A 16,780-nucleotide genomic window follows, 5' to 3' on the forward strand; every position below is an offset into this window, starting at 1 on the left:
AGAGAACTCCAGGTCCTCCTCAGCCAGGGTATCAATTTTGTAGAATTTTACAAACGTATTTGCTCCTGACCAAGTAGCTGCTCGGCAAAGTTGTAAAGCCGAGACCCCTCGGGCAGCCGCCCAAGATGAGCCCATCTTCCTTGTGGAGTGGGCATTTACAGATTTTGGCTGTGGCAGGCCTGCCACAGAATGTGCAAGCTGAATTGTACTACAAATCCAACGAGTAATAGTCTGCTTAGAAGCAGGAGCACCCAGCTTGTTGGGTGCATACAGGATAAACAGCGAGTCAGATTTTCTGACTCCAGCCCGTCCTGGAAACATATATTTTCAGGGCCCTGATAACGTCTAGCAACTTGGAGTCCTCCAAGTCCCTAGTAGCCGCAGGCACCACAATAGGTTGGTTCAGGTGAAACGCTGAAACCACCTTAGGGAGAAACTGAGGACGAGTCCTCAATTCCGCCCTGTCCGAATGGAAAATCAGATAAGGGCTTTTACAGGATTAAGCCGCCAATTCTGACACGCGCCTGGCCCAGGCCAGGGCCAACAGCATGACCACTTTCCATGTGAGATATTTTAACTCCACAGATTTAAGTGGTTCAAACCAATGTGACTTTTGGAACCCAAAAACTACATTGAGATCTCAAGGTGCCACTGGAGGCACAAAAGGAGGCTGTATATGCAGTACCCCTTTTACAACGTCTGAACTTCAGGGACTGAAGCTAGTTCTTTTTGGAAGAAAATTGACAGGGCCGAAATTTGAACCTTAATGGACCCCAATTTCAGGCCCATAGACACTCCTGTTTGCAGGAAATGTAGGAATCGACCCAGTTGAATTTCTTCCATCGGGCCTTACTGGCCTCGCACCACGCAACATATTTTCGCCAAATGCGGTGATAATGTTTTGCGGTTACATCCTTCCTGGCTTTGATCAGGATAGGGATGACTTCATCCGGAATGCCTTTTTTCCTTCAGGATCCGGCGTTCAACCGCCATGCCGTCAAACGCAGCCGCGGTAAGTCTTGGAACAGACAGGGTCCTTGCTGGAGCAGGTCCCTTCTTAGAGGTAGAGGCCACGGATCCTCCGTGAGCATCTCTTGAAGTTCCGGTTACCAAGTCCTTCTTGGCCAATCCGGAGCCACGAATATAGTGCTTACTCCTCTCCATCTTATCAATCTCAGTACCTTGGGTATGAGAGGCAGATGAAGGAACACATACACTGACTGGTACACCCACGGTGTTACCAGAGCGTCTACAGCTATTGCCTGAGGGTCCCTTGACCTGGCGCAATACCTGTCGAGTTTTTCCCAACGGTTTATAATCATGTGGAAGACTTCTGGGTGAAGTCCCCACTCTCCCGGGTGGAGGTCGTGTCTGCTGAGGAAGTCTGCTTCCCAGTTGTCCACTCCCGGAATTGCTGACAGTGCTATCACATGATTTTCCGCCCAGCGAAGAATCCTTGCAGCTTCTGCCATTGCCCTCCTGCTTCTTGTGCCACCCTGTCTGTTTACGTGGGTGACTGCCGTGATGTTGTCCGACTGGATCAACACCGGCTGACCTTGAAGCAGAGGTCTTGCTAAGCTTAGAGCATTGTAAATGGCCCTTAGCTTCAGGATATTTATGTGAAGTGATGTCTCCAGGCTTGACCATAAGCCCTGGAAATTCCTTCCCTGTGTGACTGCTCCCCAGCCTCGCAGGCTGGCATCCGTGGTCACCAGGACCCAGTCCTGAATGCCGAATCTGCGGCCCTCTAGAAGATGAGCACTCTGCAACCAACACAGGAGGGACACCCTTGTTCTTGGTGACAGGGTTATCCGCTGATGCATCTGAAGATGCGACCCGGACCATTTGTCCAGCAGGTCCCACTGGAAAGTTCTTGCGTGGAATCAGCCGAATGGGATTGCTTCGTAGGAAGCCACCATTTTACCCAGAACCCTTGTGCATTGATGCACTGAGACTTGGCTCGGTTTTAGGAGGTTCCTGACTAGCTCGGATAACTCCCTGGCTTTCTCCTCCGGGAGAAACACCTTTTTCTGGACTGTGTCCAGGATCATCCCTAGGAACAGAAGACGAGTCGTCGGAAAAAGCTGCGATTTTGGAATATTGAGAATCCAATCGTGCTGCCGCAACACTACCTGAGATAGTGCTACACCGACCTCCAACTGTTCCCTGGATCTTACCCTTATCAGGGAATCGTCCAAGTAAGGGATAACTAAAATTCCCTTCCTTTGAAGGAATATCATCATTTCGGCCATTACCTTGGTAAAGACCCGGGGTGCCGTGGACCATCCATACGGCAGCGTCTGAACTGATAGTGACAGTTCTGTACCATAAACCTGAGGTACCCTTGGTGAGAAGGGTAAATTTGGACATGAAGGTAAGCATCCTCGATGTCCCGAGACATCATGTAGTCCCCTTCTTCCAGGTTCGCAATCACTGCTCTGAGTGACTCAATCTTGAATTTGAACCTCTGTATGTAAGTGTTCAAAGATTTTAGATTTAGAATCGGTCTCACCGAGCCGTCCGGCTTCGGTACCACAACAGTGTGGAATAATACCCCGTTCCCTGTTGCAGGAGGGGTACCTTGATTATCACCTGCTGGGAATACAGCTTGTGAATGGCTTCCAAAACTGTCTCCCTGTCAGAAGGAGACATCGGTAAAGCCGACTTTAGGAAACGGCGAGGGGGAGACGTCTCGAATTCCAATTTGTACCCCTGAGATATCACCTGAAGGATCCAGGGGTCTACTTGCGAGTGAGCCCACTGCGCGCTGAAATTCATTAAGACGGGCCCCCCACCGTGCATGATTCTGCTTGTAAAGCCCCAGCGTCATACTGAGGGCTTGGCAGAGGCGGGAAAGGGTTTCTGTTCCTGGGAACTGGCTGATTTCTGCAGCCTTTTTCCTCTCCCTCTGTCACGGGGCAGAAATGAGGAACCTTTTGCCCGCTTGTCCACGAAAAGACTGCGCCTGATAATACGGCGTCTTCTCATGTTGCTTCCAAATGCCGTTTGAAATCCGCATCACCTGACCACTGTCGTGTCCATAACCCTCTACTGGTAGAAATGGACAACGCACTTAGACTTGATGCCAGTCGGCAAATATTCCGCTGTGCATCACGCATATATAGAAATGCATCTTTTAAATGCTCTATAGGCAAAAATATACTGTCCCTATCTAGGGTATCAATATTTTCAGTCAGGGAATCCGACCACGCCAACCCAGCACTGCACATCCAGGCTGAGGCGATTGCTGGTCGCAGTATAACACCAGTATGTGTGTAAATACATTTTAGGATACCCTCCTGCTTTCTATCAGCAGGATCCTTAAGGGCGGCCATCTCAGGAGAGGGTAGAGCCCTTACAAGCGTGTGAGCGCTTTATCCACCCTAGGGGGTGTTTCCCAACGCACCCTAACCTCTGGCGGGAAAGGATATAATGTCAATAACATTTTAGAAATTATCAGTTGTTATCGGGGGAAACCCACGCATCATCACACACCTCATTTAATTTCTCAGATTCAGGAAAACTACAGGTAGTTTTTCCTCACCGAACATAATACCCCTTTTTGGTGGTACTCGTATTATCAGAAATGTGTAAAACATTTTTCATTGCCTCCATCATGTAACGTGTGGCCCTACTGGAAGTCACATTTGTCTCTTCACCGTCGACAGTGGAGTCAGTATCCGTGTCGGCGTCTATATCTGCCATCTGAGGTAACGGGCGTTTTAGAGCCCCTGACGGCCTATGAGACGTCTGGACAGGCACAAGCTGAGTAGCCGGCTGTCTCATGTCAACCACTGTCTTTTATACAGAGCTGACACTGTCACGTAATTCCTTCCAACAGTTCATCCACTCAGGTGTCGACCCCCTAGGGGGTGACATCACTATTACAGGCAATCTACTCCGTCTCCACATCATTTTTCTCCTCATACATGTCGACACAGCGTACCGACACACAGCACACACACAGGGAATGCTCTGATAGAGGACAGGACCCCACTAGCCCTTTGGGGAGACAGAGGGAGAGTTTGCCAGCACACACCAGAGCGCTATAAATATACAGGGATAACCTTATATAAGTGTTTTTCCCCTTATAGCTGCTGTATCTTTAATACTGCGCGTAATTAGTGCCCCCCCTCTCTTTTTTAACCCTTTCTGTAGTGTAGTGACTGCAGGGGAGAGCCAGGGAGCTTCCCTCCAACTGAGCTGTGAGGGAAAATGGCGCCAGTGTGCTGAGGAGATAGGCTCCGCCCCCTTATCGGCGGCCTTATCTCCCGTTTTTCTATGTATTCTGGCAGGGGTTAAATGCATCCATATAGCCCAGGAGCTATATGTGATGCATCTTTTGCCATCCAAGGTGTTTTTATTGCGTCTCAGGGCGCCCCCCCCCCCAGCGCCCTGCACCCTCAGTGACCGGAGTGTGAAGTGTGCTGAGAGCAATGGCGCACAGCTGCAGTGCTGTGCGCTACCTTGTTGAAGACAGGACGTCTTCTGCCGCCGATTTTCCGGACCTCTTCTGTCTTCTGGCTCTGTAAGGGGGCCGGCGGCGCGGCTCTGGGACCCATCCATGGCTGGGCCTGTGATCGTCCCTCTGGAGCTAATGTCCAGTAGCCTAAGAAGCCCAATCCACTCTGCACGCAGGTGAGTTCGCTTCTTCTCCCCTTAGTCCCTCGATGCAGTGAGCCTGTTGCCAGCAGGTCTCACTGAAAATAAAAAACCTAAAACTAAACTTTTCACTAAGCAGCTCAGGAGAGCCACCTAGTGTGCACCCTTCTCGTTCGGGCACAAAAATCTAACTGAGGCTTGGAGGAGGGTCATAGGGGGAGGAGCCAGTGCACACCAGGTAGTTCTAAAGCTTTACTTTTGTGCCCAGTCTCCTGCGGAGCCGCTATTCCCCATGGTCCTTACGGAGTCCCCAGCATCCACTAAGGACGTTAGAGAAAGAGAGTTAACAAAGGTACTGTAAGTCTACCATAACTCTCCATTTATTTTTATTACTGGGGAGGATGTGTGATATACAGGGATCTCCCCATCAGTGCTGTAAGACACCAGATCCCAGTAGATCTGCATGTCACATAATACAGATACATAAATGGCAGCGGATTACCTCCAGCTCGCGCAGAGCGTTGTCACATTCCTTCTGCCCTGGAGCTTGCTGAGTGCACACAGTGATCAGCTGATTGATGCTGTCAGTCACAGCCCTGCAACATGGAGACAGACATATGTAACTGTACACACAGCATAGACGGAGGGGGGTAAGTGGGCCGGGGAGGGAGGGGTGATGGCTAGCCCGCACAGTGGACAGGGGAGGGAGGGGTGATGGCTAGCACGCACAGAAGGCCGGGGAGGGAGGGGTGATGGCTAGCCTGCACAGTGGACCGGGGAGGGAGGGGTGATGGCTAGCCCGCACAGTGGGCCGGGGAGGGAGGGGTGATGGCTAGCCCGCACAGTGGGCCGGGGAGGGAGGGGTGATGGCTAGCCCGCACAGTGGACCGGGGAGGGAGGGGTGATGGCTAGCCCGCACAGTGGACCGGGGAGGGAGGGGTGATGGCTAGCCCGCACAGTGGGCCGGGGAGGGAGGGGTGATGGCTAGCCCGCACAGTGGACCGGGGAGGGAGGGGTGATGGCTAGCCCGCACAGTAGGCCGGGGAGGGAGGGGTGATGGCTAGCCCGCACAGTGGACCGGGGAGGGAGGGGTGATGGCTAGCCCGCACAGTAGGCCGGGGAGGGAGGGGTGATGGCTAGCCTGCACAGTGGACCGGGGAGGGAGGGGTGATGGCTAGCCCGCACAGTGGGCCGGGGAGGGAGGGGTGATGGCTAGCTTGCACAGTTGGCCGGGGAGGGAGGGGTGATGGCTAGCCCGCACAGTAGGCCGGGGAGGGAGGGGTGATGGCTAGCCTGCACAGTAGGCCGGGGAGGGAGGGGTGATGGCTAGCCCGCACAGTGGGCCGGGGAGGGAGGGGTGATGGCTAGCTTGCACAGTGGGCCGGGGAGGGAGGGGTGATGGCTAGCTTGCACAGTGGGCCGGGGAGGGAGGGGTGATGGCTAGCCTGCACAGTAGGCTGGGGAGGGAGGGGTGATGGCTAGCCCGCACAGTGGGCCGGGGAGGGAGGGGTGATGGCTAGCTTGCACAGTGGGCCGGGGATGGGAGGGGTGATGGCTAGCCTGCACAGTAGGCCGGGGAGGGAGGGGTGATGGCTAGCCCGCAAAGTGGGCCGGGGAGGAAGGGGTGATGGCTAGCTTGCACAGTGGGCCGGGGAGGGAGGGGTGATGGCTAGCCCGCACAGTGGGCCGGGAAAGGAGGGGTGATGGCTAGCCTGCACAGTAGGCCGGGGAGGGAGGGGTGATGGCTAGCCCGCACAGTGGGCCGGGGAGGGAGGGGTGATGGCTAGCCCGCACAGTGGGCCGGGGAGGGAGGGGTGATGGCTAGCTTGCACAGTGGGCCGGGGAGGAAGGGGGGGATGGATAGCCCGCACAGTGGGCCGGGGAGGGAGGGGGGATGGATAGCCCGCATGACTGGATAACCATCATGTTCTTGCATGGAGGGATGAGGCTCCATTCTTGGCTTACCTGGCTGCAGCTGCCAGCTGGCTCTTCAGGCTGGGGGCAGCGGGATCCGCTGACAAAGCTTTAGCTGCAAGTAACAGCTTGCTGGACGACAGAGAAATGCTCTTCAGATTAGACACCACCTGGGCCTGGTCTTCCTTGTTCTGCGAGTAAGAGACAGACACTGCGTCAGACAGAGCCCAGCTCTATTGTATACTGCAACAGAGGGGTGACCCCATCCAACGGAGGGGTGGGTGACCCCATCCAACGGAGGGGTGACCCCATCCAACAGAGGGGTGACCCCATCCAACAGAGGGGTGACCCCATCCAACAGAGGGGTGAACCCATCCAACAGAGGGGTGAACCCATCCAACAGAGGGGTGACCCCATCCAACAGAGGGGTGACCCCATCCAACAGAGGGGTGACCCCATCCAACAGAGGGGTGACCCCATCCAACAGAGGGGTGACCCCAACCAACAGAGGGGTGACCCCAACCAACAGAGGGGTGGCAGCTTGTTTATTAGTTGATGCTTAAAACAATCAGTAACGGAGTGAAGGAAAGCCACACACATGGAGAACAATCCCACTATAGAACCCACCTGAGACTGTCCCGCCATCTCCACGCCTGCCTGAAGAAACTCTTTGAAGTCCTGACCATATTTGCCGGAAGCTTTGGCGAGGTCCTGCGGGGTTCCCCGAGACGCTTGAACAAGCTCATTTGCAGACTGGTTCAGGCCGGCGGCAGCCTGATTCAGCTGGCTCTGAGCTTCCTGGAAGTTCTTGTTGCTGGGTGGGAACTGAAACGTGGGACAGAGCGATCAGCAAGGACAGAAGATGAGACAGACGGTATAGAGACAAAGTACTGGAAATGGAGTGAGTGGAGACCAGATCAGAAGAGGTAAGAGATGAAGGCTGGGACGGGGCACATGACTGGAGTGTAGTGAGAGGAGAGCTCTCCTCCTAACCCACCGCTCTATGCTCTTCACTCACCGTCTCTCCTCTGTGTCACCCCTGTCTGTCCCTCCCCTATAGAGTGTAAGCTCTCATCCTAACCCACCGCTCTATGCTCCTCACTCACTGTCTCTCCTCTGTGTCATCCCTGTCTGTCTGTCCCTCCCATATAGAGTGTAAGTTCTCATCCTAACCCACCGCTCTATGCTCCTCACTCACTGTCTCTCCTCTGTGTCATCCCTGTCTGTCTGTCCCTCCCATATAGAGTGTAAGCTCTCATCCTAACCCACCGCTCTATGCTCCTCACTCACTGTCTCTCCTCTGTGTCATCCCTGTCTGTCTGTCCCTCCCATATAGAGTGTAAGTTCTCATCCTAACCCACCGCTCTATGCTCCTCACTCACTGTCTCTCCTCTGTGTCATCCCTGTCTGTCTGTCCCTCCCATATAGAGTGTAAGTTCTCATCCTAACCCACCGCTCTATGCTCCTCACTCACTGTCTCTCCTCTGTGTCATCCCTGTCTGTCTGTCCCTCCCATATAGAGTGTAATCTCTCATCCTAACCCACCGCTCTATGCTCCTCACTCACTGTCTCTCCTCTGTGTCACCCCTGTCTGTCTGTCCCTCCTCTATAGAGTGTAATCTCTCATCCTAACCCACCGCTCTATGCTCCTTACTCACTGTCTCTCCTCTGTGTCACGTCTGTCTGCCCTTCCCCTATAGAGTGTAATCTCATCTTAACCCACCGCTCTATGCTCCTCACTCACTCTCTCTCCTCTGTGTCACTCCTGTCTGTCTGTCCCTCCCCTATAGAGTGTAAGCTCTCATCCTAACCCACCGCTCTATGCTCCTTACTCACTGTCTCTCCTCTGTGTCACCCCTGTCTGTCTGCCCCTCCCCTATAGAGTGTAATCTCTCATCCCAACCCACCGCTCTATGCTCCTCACTCACTGTCTCTCCTCTGTGTCACCCGTCTGTCTGTCCCTCCCCTATAGAGTGTAAGCTCTCATCCTAACCCACCGCTCTATGCTCCTCACTCACTGTCTCTCCTCTGTGTCACCCCTGTCTGTCTGCCCCTCCCCTATAGAGTGTAATCTCATCCTAACCCACCGCTCTATGCTCCTCACTCACTGTCTCTCCTCTGTGTCACCCGTCTGTCTGCCCCTCCCCTATAGTGTAATCTCTCATCCTAACCCACCGCTCTATGCTCCTCACTCACTGTCTCTCCTCTATAGGGAGAGGCAGACAGACAGACAGACGAGTGACACAGAGTGTAAGCTCTCATCCTAACCCACCGCTCTATGCTCCTCACTCACTGTCTCTCCTCTGTGTCACCCCTGTCTGTCCCTCCCTCCCCTATAGAGTGCAAGCTCTCATCCTAACCCACCGCTCGCTGTCTCTCCCCTATAGAGTGTAAGCTCTCATCTTAACCCACTGCTCGCTGTCTCTCCCTATACAGTATACGCTCTCATCTTAACCCACCACTCGCTGTCTCTCCCCTATAGAGTGTAAGCTCTCATCCTAACTCCACGCTCGCTGTCTCTCCACTATAGAGTGTAAGCTCTCATCCAAACCCTCGCTGTCTCTCACTTATAGAGTGTAAGCTCTCATCCTAACCAACCGCTCTATGCTCCTCACTCACTGTCTCTCCTCTGTGTCACCTCTGTCTGTCCCTCCCCTATAGAGTGTAATCTCTCATCCTAACCCTCCGCTCTATGCTCCTCACTCACTGTCTCTCCTCTGTGTCACCCCTGTCTGTCTGTCCCTCCCCTATAGAGTGTAAGCTCTCATCCTAACCCACCGCTCTATGCTCCTCACTCACTGTCTCTCCTCTGTGTCACCATTGTCTGTCTGTCCCTACCCTATAGAGTGTAAGCTCTCATCCTAACCCACCGCTCTATCCTCCACGCTCATTGTCTCTCCTCTGGGTCACCACTGTCTGTCTGTCCCTACACTATAGTGTAAGCTCTCACCCTAACCAACCGCTCTATGCTCCTCACTCACTGTCTCTCCTCTGTGTCACCCCTGTCTGTCTGTCCCTCCTCTATAGAGTGTAATCTCTCATCCTAACCCACCGCTCTATGCTCCTCACTCACTGTCTCTCCTCTGTGTCACCCGTCTGTCCCTCCCCTATAGAGTGTAAGCTCTTATCCTAACCCACCGCTCTATGCTCCTCACTCACTGTCTCTCCTCTGTGTCACCCCTGTCTGTCTCCCCTCCCCTATAGAGTGTAAGCTCTCATCCTAACCCACCGCTCTATGCTCCTCACTCACTGTCTCTCCTCTGTGTCACCCCTATCTGTCTGTCGCTCCCCTATAGAGTGTAAGCTCTCATCCTAACCCTCCGCTCTATGCTCCTCACTTACTCTCTCTCCTCTGTGTCACCCCAGTCTGTCCCTCCCCTATAGAGTGTAAGCTCTCCTCCTAACCCACCGCTCTATGCTCCTCACTCACTGTCTCTCCTCTGTGTCACCCGTCTGTCTAACCCTCCCCTATAGAGTGTAAGCTCTCATCCTAACCCACCGCTCTATGCTCCTCACTCACTGTCTCTCCTCTGTGTCACCCGTCTGTCTGTCCCTCCCCTATGGAGTGTAATCTCTCATCCTAACCCACCGCTCTACGCTCCTCACTCACAGTCTCTCCTCTCTGTGTCACCCCTGTCTGTCTGCCTCTCCCCTGTAGAGTGTAAACTCTCATCCTAACCCAACGCTCTATGCTCCTCACTCACTGTCTCTCCTCTGTGTCACCCCTGTCTGTCTGCCCCTCCCCTGTAGAGTGTAAGCTCTCATCCTAACCCACCACACTATGCTCCTCACTCACTGTCTCTCCTCTGTGTCACCTCTGTCTGTCCCTCCCCTATAGAGTGTAAGCTCTCATCCTAACCCACCACTCTATGCTCCTCACTCACTGTCTCTCCCCTCTGTCACCCCTGTCTGTCTCCCCTCCCGTATAGAGTGTAATCTCTCATCCTAACCCACCGCTCTACACTCCTGTCTCACTCTCTCCTCTGTGTCACTCCTGTCTGTCCCTCCCCTATAGAGTGTAAGCTCTCATCCTAATCCACCACACTATGCTCCTCACTCACTGTCTCTCCTCTGTGTCACTCCTGTCTGTCCCTCCCCTATAGAGTGTAATCTCATCCTAACCCACCGCTCTATACTCCTCACTCACTGTCTCTCCTCTGTGTCACCCCTGTCTGTCTGTCCCTCCCCTATAGAGTGTAAGCTCTCATCCTAACCCACCGCTCTATGCCCCTCACTCACTGTCTCTCCTCTGTGTCACCCCTGTCTGTCTGTCCCTCCCGTATAGAGTGTAAGCTCTCATCCTAACCCACCGCTCTATGCTCCTCACTCTCTGTCTCTCCCCTGTGTCACCCCTGTCTGTCTCCCCTCCCGTATAGAGTGTAAGGTCTCATCCTAACCCACCGCTCTATGCTCCTCACTCACTGTCTCTCCCCTGTGTCACCCCTGTCTGTCCCTCCCCTATAGACTGTAAGCTCTCATCCTAACCCACCGCTCTATGGTCCTCACTCACTGTCTCTCCTCTGTGTCACTCCTGTCTGTCTGTCCCTCCCCTATAGAGTGTAATCTCATCCTAACCCACCGCTCTATACTCCTCACTCACTGTCTCTCATCTGTGTCACCCCTGTCTGTCTGTCCCTCCCCTACAGAGTGTAAGCTCTCATCCTAACCCACCGCTCTATGCTCCTCACTCTCTGTCACTCCCCTGTCTGTCTGTTCCTCCTCTATAGATTGTAAGCTCTCATCCTAACCCACCGCTCTATGCTCCTCACTCACTGTCTCTCCTCTGTGTCACCCCTGTCTGTCTCCCCTCCCGTATAGAGTGTAAGCTCTCATCCTAACCCACTGCTCTATGCTCCTCACTCACTGTCTCTCCTCTGTGTCACCCCTGTCTGTCTGCCCCTCCCCTGTAGAGTGTAAGCTCTCATCCTAACCCACCACACTATGCTCCTCACTCACTGTCTCTCCTCTGTGTCACCCCTGTCTGTCTGCCCCTCCCCTATACGGTGTAATCTCTCATCCTAACCCACCGCTCTATGCTCCTCACTCACTGTCTCTCCTCTGTGTCACCACTGTCTGTCCCTCCCCTATAGAGTGTAAGCTCTCATCCTAACCCACCGCTCTATGCTCCTTACTCACTGTCTTTCCTCTGTGTCAACCCCGTCTGTCCCTCCCCTATAGAGTGTAAGCTCTCATCCTAACCCACCGCTCTATGCTCCTTACTCACTGTCTCTCCTCTGTGTCACCCGTCTGTCCCTCCCCTATAGAGTGTAAGCTCTCATCCTAACCCACCGCTCTATGCTCCTGACTCACTGTCTCTCCTCTGTGTCACCCCTGTCTGTCTGTCCCTCCCCTATAGAGTGTAAGCTCTCATCCTAACCCACCGCTCTATGCTCCTCACTCACTGTCTCTCCTCTGTGTCACCCCTGTCTATCTGTCCCTCCACTATAGAGTGTAATCTCTCATCCTAACCCACCGCTCTATGCTCCTCACTCACTGCGTCACCCCTGTGTCACCCCTGTCTGTCCCTCCCCTATAGAGTGTAATCTCTCATCCTAACCCACCGCTCTATGCTCCTCACTCACTGTCTCTTCCCTGTGTCACCCCTGTCTGTCTGTCCCTCCCCTATAGAGTGTAAACTCTCATCCTAACCCACCGCTCTATGCTCCTCACTCACTGTCTCTCCCCTCTGTATCACCCCTGTATGTCTGTCCCTCCCCTATAGAGTGTAAGGTCTCATCCTAACCCATCGCTCTATGCTCCTCACTCACTGTCTCTCCCCTGTGTCACCTGTCTGTCCCTCCCCTATAGAGTGTAAGCTCTCATCCTAACCCACCGCTCTATGCCCCTCACTCACTCTCTCTCCTCTGTGTCACCCCTGTCTGTCTGTCCCTCCCGTATAGAGTGTAAGCTCTCATCCTAACCCACCGCTCTATGCTCCTCACTCACTGTCTCTCCTCTGTGTCACCCCTGTCTGTCCCTCCCCTATAGAGTGTAATCTCTCATCCTAACCCACCGCTCTATGCTCCTCACTCACTGTCTCTCCTCTGTGTCACCCCTGTCTGTCTGTCCCTCCCCTATAGAGTGTAAGTTCTCATCCTAACCCACCACACTATGCTCCTCACTCACTGTCTCTCCTCTGTGTCACTCCTGTCTGTCCCTCCCCTATAGAGTGTAATCTCTCATCCTTACCCACCGCTCTATGCTCCTCACTCACTGTCTCTCCTCTGTGTCACCTCTGTCTGTCCCTCCCCTATAGAGTGTAAGGTCTCATCCTAACACATCGCTCTATGCTCCTCACTCACTGTCTCTCCCCTGTGTCACCTGTCTGTCCCTCCCCTATAGAGTGTAAGCTCTCATCCTAACCCACCGCTCTATGCTCCTCACTCACTGTCTCTCCCCTCTGTATCACCCCTGTCTGTCCCTCCCCTATAGAGTGTAAGCTCTCATCCTAACCCACCGCTCTATGCTCCTCACTCACTGTCTCTCCTCTGTGTCACCCCTGTCTGTCTGTCCCTCCCCTATAGAGTGTAAACTCTCATCCTAACCCACCGCTCTATGCTCCTCACTCACTGTCTCTCCCCTCTGTATCACCCCTGTCTGTCCCTCCCCTATAGAGTGTAAGCTCTCATCCTAACCCACCGCTCTATGCTCCTCACTCACTGTCTCTACTCTGTGTCACCCCTGTCTGTCTCCCCTCCCCTATAGAGTGTGAGCTCTCATCCTAACCCACCGCTCTATGCTCCTCACTCACTGTCTCTCCCGTGTCACCCCTGTCTGTCCCTCCCCTATAGAGTGTAATCTCTCATCCTAACCCACCGCTCTATGCCCCTCACTCACTCTCTCTCCTCTGTGTCACCCCTGTCTGTCCCTCCCCTATAGAGTGTAAGCTCTCATCCTAACCCACCGCTCTATGCTCCTCACTCACTGTCTCTCCTCTGTGTCACCACAGTCTGTCCCTCCCCTATAGAGTGTAAGCTCTCATCCTAACCCACCGCTCTATGCTCCTCACTCACTGTCTCTCCTCTGTGTCACCCCTGTCTGTCTGTCCCTCCTCTATAGAGTGTAAGCTCTCATCCTAACCCACCGCTCTATGCTCCTCACTCACTGTGTCACCCCTGTCTGTCCCTCCCCTATAGAGTGTAATCTCTCATCCTAACCCACCGCTCTATGCTCCTCACTCACTGTCTCTCCCCTGTGTCACCCCTGTCTGTCTGTCCCTCCCCTATAGAGTGGAAACTCTCATCCTAACCCACCGCTCTATGCTCCTCACTCACTGTCTCTCCTCTGTGTCACCCCTGTCTGTCTGCCCCTCCCCTATAGAGTGTAATCTCTCATCCTAACCCACCGCTCTATGCTCCTCACTCACTGTCTCTCCTCTGTGTCACCCCTGTCTGTCCCTCCCCTATAGAGTGTAATCTCTCATCCTAACCCACCGCTCTATGCTCCTCACTCACTGTCTCTCCCCTGTGTCACCCGTCTGTCCCTCCCCTATAGAGTGTAAGCTCTCATCCTAACCCACCGCTCTATGCTCCTCACTCACTGTCTCTCCCCTGTGTCACCCCTGTCTGTCCCTCCCCTATAGAGTGTAAGCTCTCATCCTAACCCACCGCTCTATGCTCCTTACTCACTGTCTCTCCTCTGTGTCACCCCTGTCTGTCCCTCCCCTATAGAGTGTAAGCTCTCATCCTAACCCACCGCTCTATGCTCCTCACTCACTGTCTCTCCTCTCTGTCACCCCTGTCTGTCTCTCCACTATAGAGTGTAATCTCTCATCCTAACCCACCGCTCTATGCTCCTTACTCACTGTCTCTCCTCTGTGTCACCCCTGTCTGTCCCTCACCTATAGAGTGCAAGCTCTCATCCTAACCCACCGCTCTATGCTCCTTACTCACTGTCTCTCCTCTGTGTCACCCGTCTGTCCCTCTCCTATAGAGTGTAAGCTCTCATCCTAACCCACCGCTCTATGCTCCTCACTCACTCACGGTCTCTCCTCTGTGTCACCCCTGTCTGTCTGTCCCTCCCCTATAGAGTGTAAGCTCTCATCCTAACCCACCGCTCTATGCTCCTCACTCACTGTCTCTCCTCTGTGTCACCCCTGTCTGTCTGTCCCTCCCCTATAGAGTGTAAGCTCTCATCCTAACCCACCGCTCTATGCTCCTCACTCACTGTCTCACCTCTGTGTCACCCGTCTGTCCCTTCCCTATAGAGAGTGTAAGGTCTCATCCTAACCCACCGCTCTATGCTCCTCACTCACTGTCTCTCCTCTGTGTCACCCCTGTCTGTCCCTCCCCTATAGAGTGTAATCTCTCATCCTAACCCACCGCTCTATGCTCCTCACTCACTGTCTCTCCTCTGTGTCACCCCTGTCTGTCTGTCCCTCCCCTATAGAGTATAATCTCTCATCCTAACCCTCCGCTCTATGCTACTCACTCACTGTCTCTCCTCTGTGTCACCCCTGTCTGTCCCTCCCCTATAGAGTGTAATCTCTCATCCTAACCCACCGCTCTATGCTCCTCACTCACTGTCTCTCCTCTGTGTCACCCCTGTCTGTCTCTCCCCTATAGAGTGTAAGCTCTCATCCTAACCCACCGCTCTAAGCTCCTCACTCACTGTCTCACCTCTGTGTCACCCCTGTCTGTCCCTTCCCTATAGAGAGTGTAAGGTCTCATCCTAACCCACCGCTCTATGCTCCTCACTCACTGTCTCTCCCCTGTGTCACCCCTGTCTGTCTGTCCCTCCCCTATAGAGTGTAAGCTCTCATCCTAACCCACCGCTCTATGCTCCTGACTCACTGTCTCTCCTCGGTGTCACCCCTATCTGTCCCTCCACTATAGAGTGTAATCTCTCATCCTAACCCACCGCTCTATGCTCCTCACTCACTGTGTCACCCCTGTGTCACCCCTGTCTGTCCCTCCCCTATAGAGTGTAATCTCTCATCCTAACCCACCGCTCTATGCTCCTCACTCACTGTCTCTTCCCTGTGTCACCCCTGTCTGTCTGTCCCTCCCCTATAGAGTGTAAACTCTCATCCTAACCCACCGCTCTATGCTCCTCACTCACTGTCTCTCCCCTCTGTATCACCCCTGTATGTCTGTCCCTCCCCTATAGAGTGTAAGGTCTCATCCTAACCCATCGCTCTATGCTCCTCACTCACTGTCTCTCCCCTGTGTCACCTGTCTGTCCCTCCCCTATAGAGTGTAAGCTCTCATCCTAACCCACCGCTCTATGCTCCTCACTCACTGTCTCTCCTCTGTGTCACCCCTGTCTGTCCCTCCCCTATAGAGTGTAATCTCTCATCCTAACCCACCGCTCTATGCTCCTCACTCACTGTCTCTCCTCTGTGTCACCCCTGTCTGTCTGTCCCTCCCCTATAGAGTGTAAGTTCTCATCCTAACCCACCACACTATGCTCCTCACTCACTGTCTCTCCTCTGTGTCACTCCTGTCTGTCCCTCCCCTATAGAGTGTAATCTCTCATCCTTACCCACCGCTCTATGCTCCTCACTCACTGTCTCTCCTCTGTGTCACCTCTGTCTGTCCCTCACCTATAGAGTGTAATCTCTCATCCTTACCCACCGCTCTATGCTCCTCACTCACTGTCTCTCCTCTGTGTCACCTCTGTCTGTCCCTCCCCTATAGAGTGTAAGGTCTCATCCTAACCCATCGCTCTATGCTCCTCACTCACTGTCTCTCCCCTGTGTCACCTGTCTGTCCCTCCCCTATAGAGTGTAAGCTCTCATCCTAACCCACCGCTCTATGCTCCTCACTCACTGTCTCTCCCCTGTGTCACCCCTGTCTGTCTGTCCCTCCCCTATAGAGTGTAAACTCTCATCCTAACCCACCGCTCTATGCTCCTCACTCACTGTCTCTCCCCTCTGTATCACCCCTGTCTGTCCCTCCCCTATAGAGTGTAAGCTCTCATCCTAACCCACCGCTCTATGCTCCTCACTCACTGTCTCTTCCCTGTGTCACCCCTGTCTGTCTCTCCCCTATAGAGTGTAAGCTCTCATCCTAACCCACCGCTCTAAGCTCCTCACTCACTGTCTCACCTCTGTGTCACCCCTGTCTGTCCCTTCCCTATAGAGAGTGTAAGGTCTCATCCTAACCCACCGCTCTATGCTCCTCACTCACTGTCTCTCCCCTGTGTCACCCCTGTCTGTCTGTCCCTCCCCTATAGAGTGTAAGCTCTCATCCTAACCCACCGCTCTATGCTCCTGACTCACTGTCTCTCCTCTGTGTCACCCCTGTCTGTCTGTCCCTCCCCT

At 53.8% G+C, this 16,780-nt stretch overlaps 1 protein-coding gene across 2 annotated transcripts in view; it reads right to left on the minus strand.

The window, feature by feature from the left end:
* TLN1 (talin 1) overlaps nucleotides 1-16,780 on the minus strand; it is a 367,391-nt gene that overhangs the window by 88,812 nt on the left and 261,799 nt on the right. For both annotated transcript variants that reach the window (XM_063957473.1, XM_063957472.1), the window contains 3 exons: nucleotides 7,144-7,341; nucleotides 6,568-6,707; nucleotides 5,105-5,198 (listed from right to left, as the gene is read on the minus strand). In XM_063957473.1, coding sequence (XP_063813543.1) covers nucleotides 5,105-5,198; nucleotides 6,568-6,707; nucleotides 7,144-7,341 — 432 coding nt within the window. The remainder of the gene's footprint in view (nucleotides 1-5,104; nucleotides 5,199-6,567; nucleotides 6,708-7,143; nucleotides 7,342-16,780) is intronic.

Source organism: Pseudophryne corroboree, chromosome 1 (assembly GCF_028390025.1).
Source record: "Pseudophryne corroboree isolate aPseCor3 chromosome 1, aPseCor3.hap2, whole genome shotgun sequence".
Classification (NCBI taxonomy): domain Eukaryota; kingdom Metazoa; phylum Chordata; class Amphibia; order Anura; family Myobatrachidae; genus Pseudophryne; species Pseudophryne corroboree.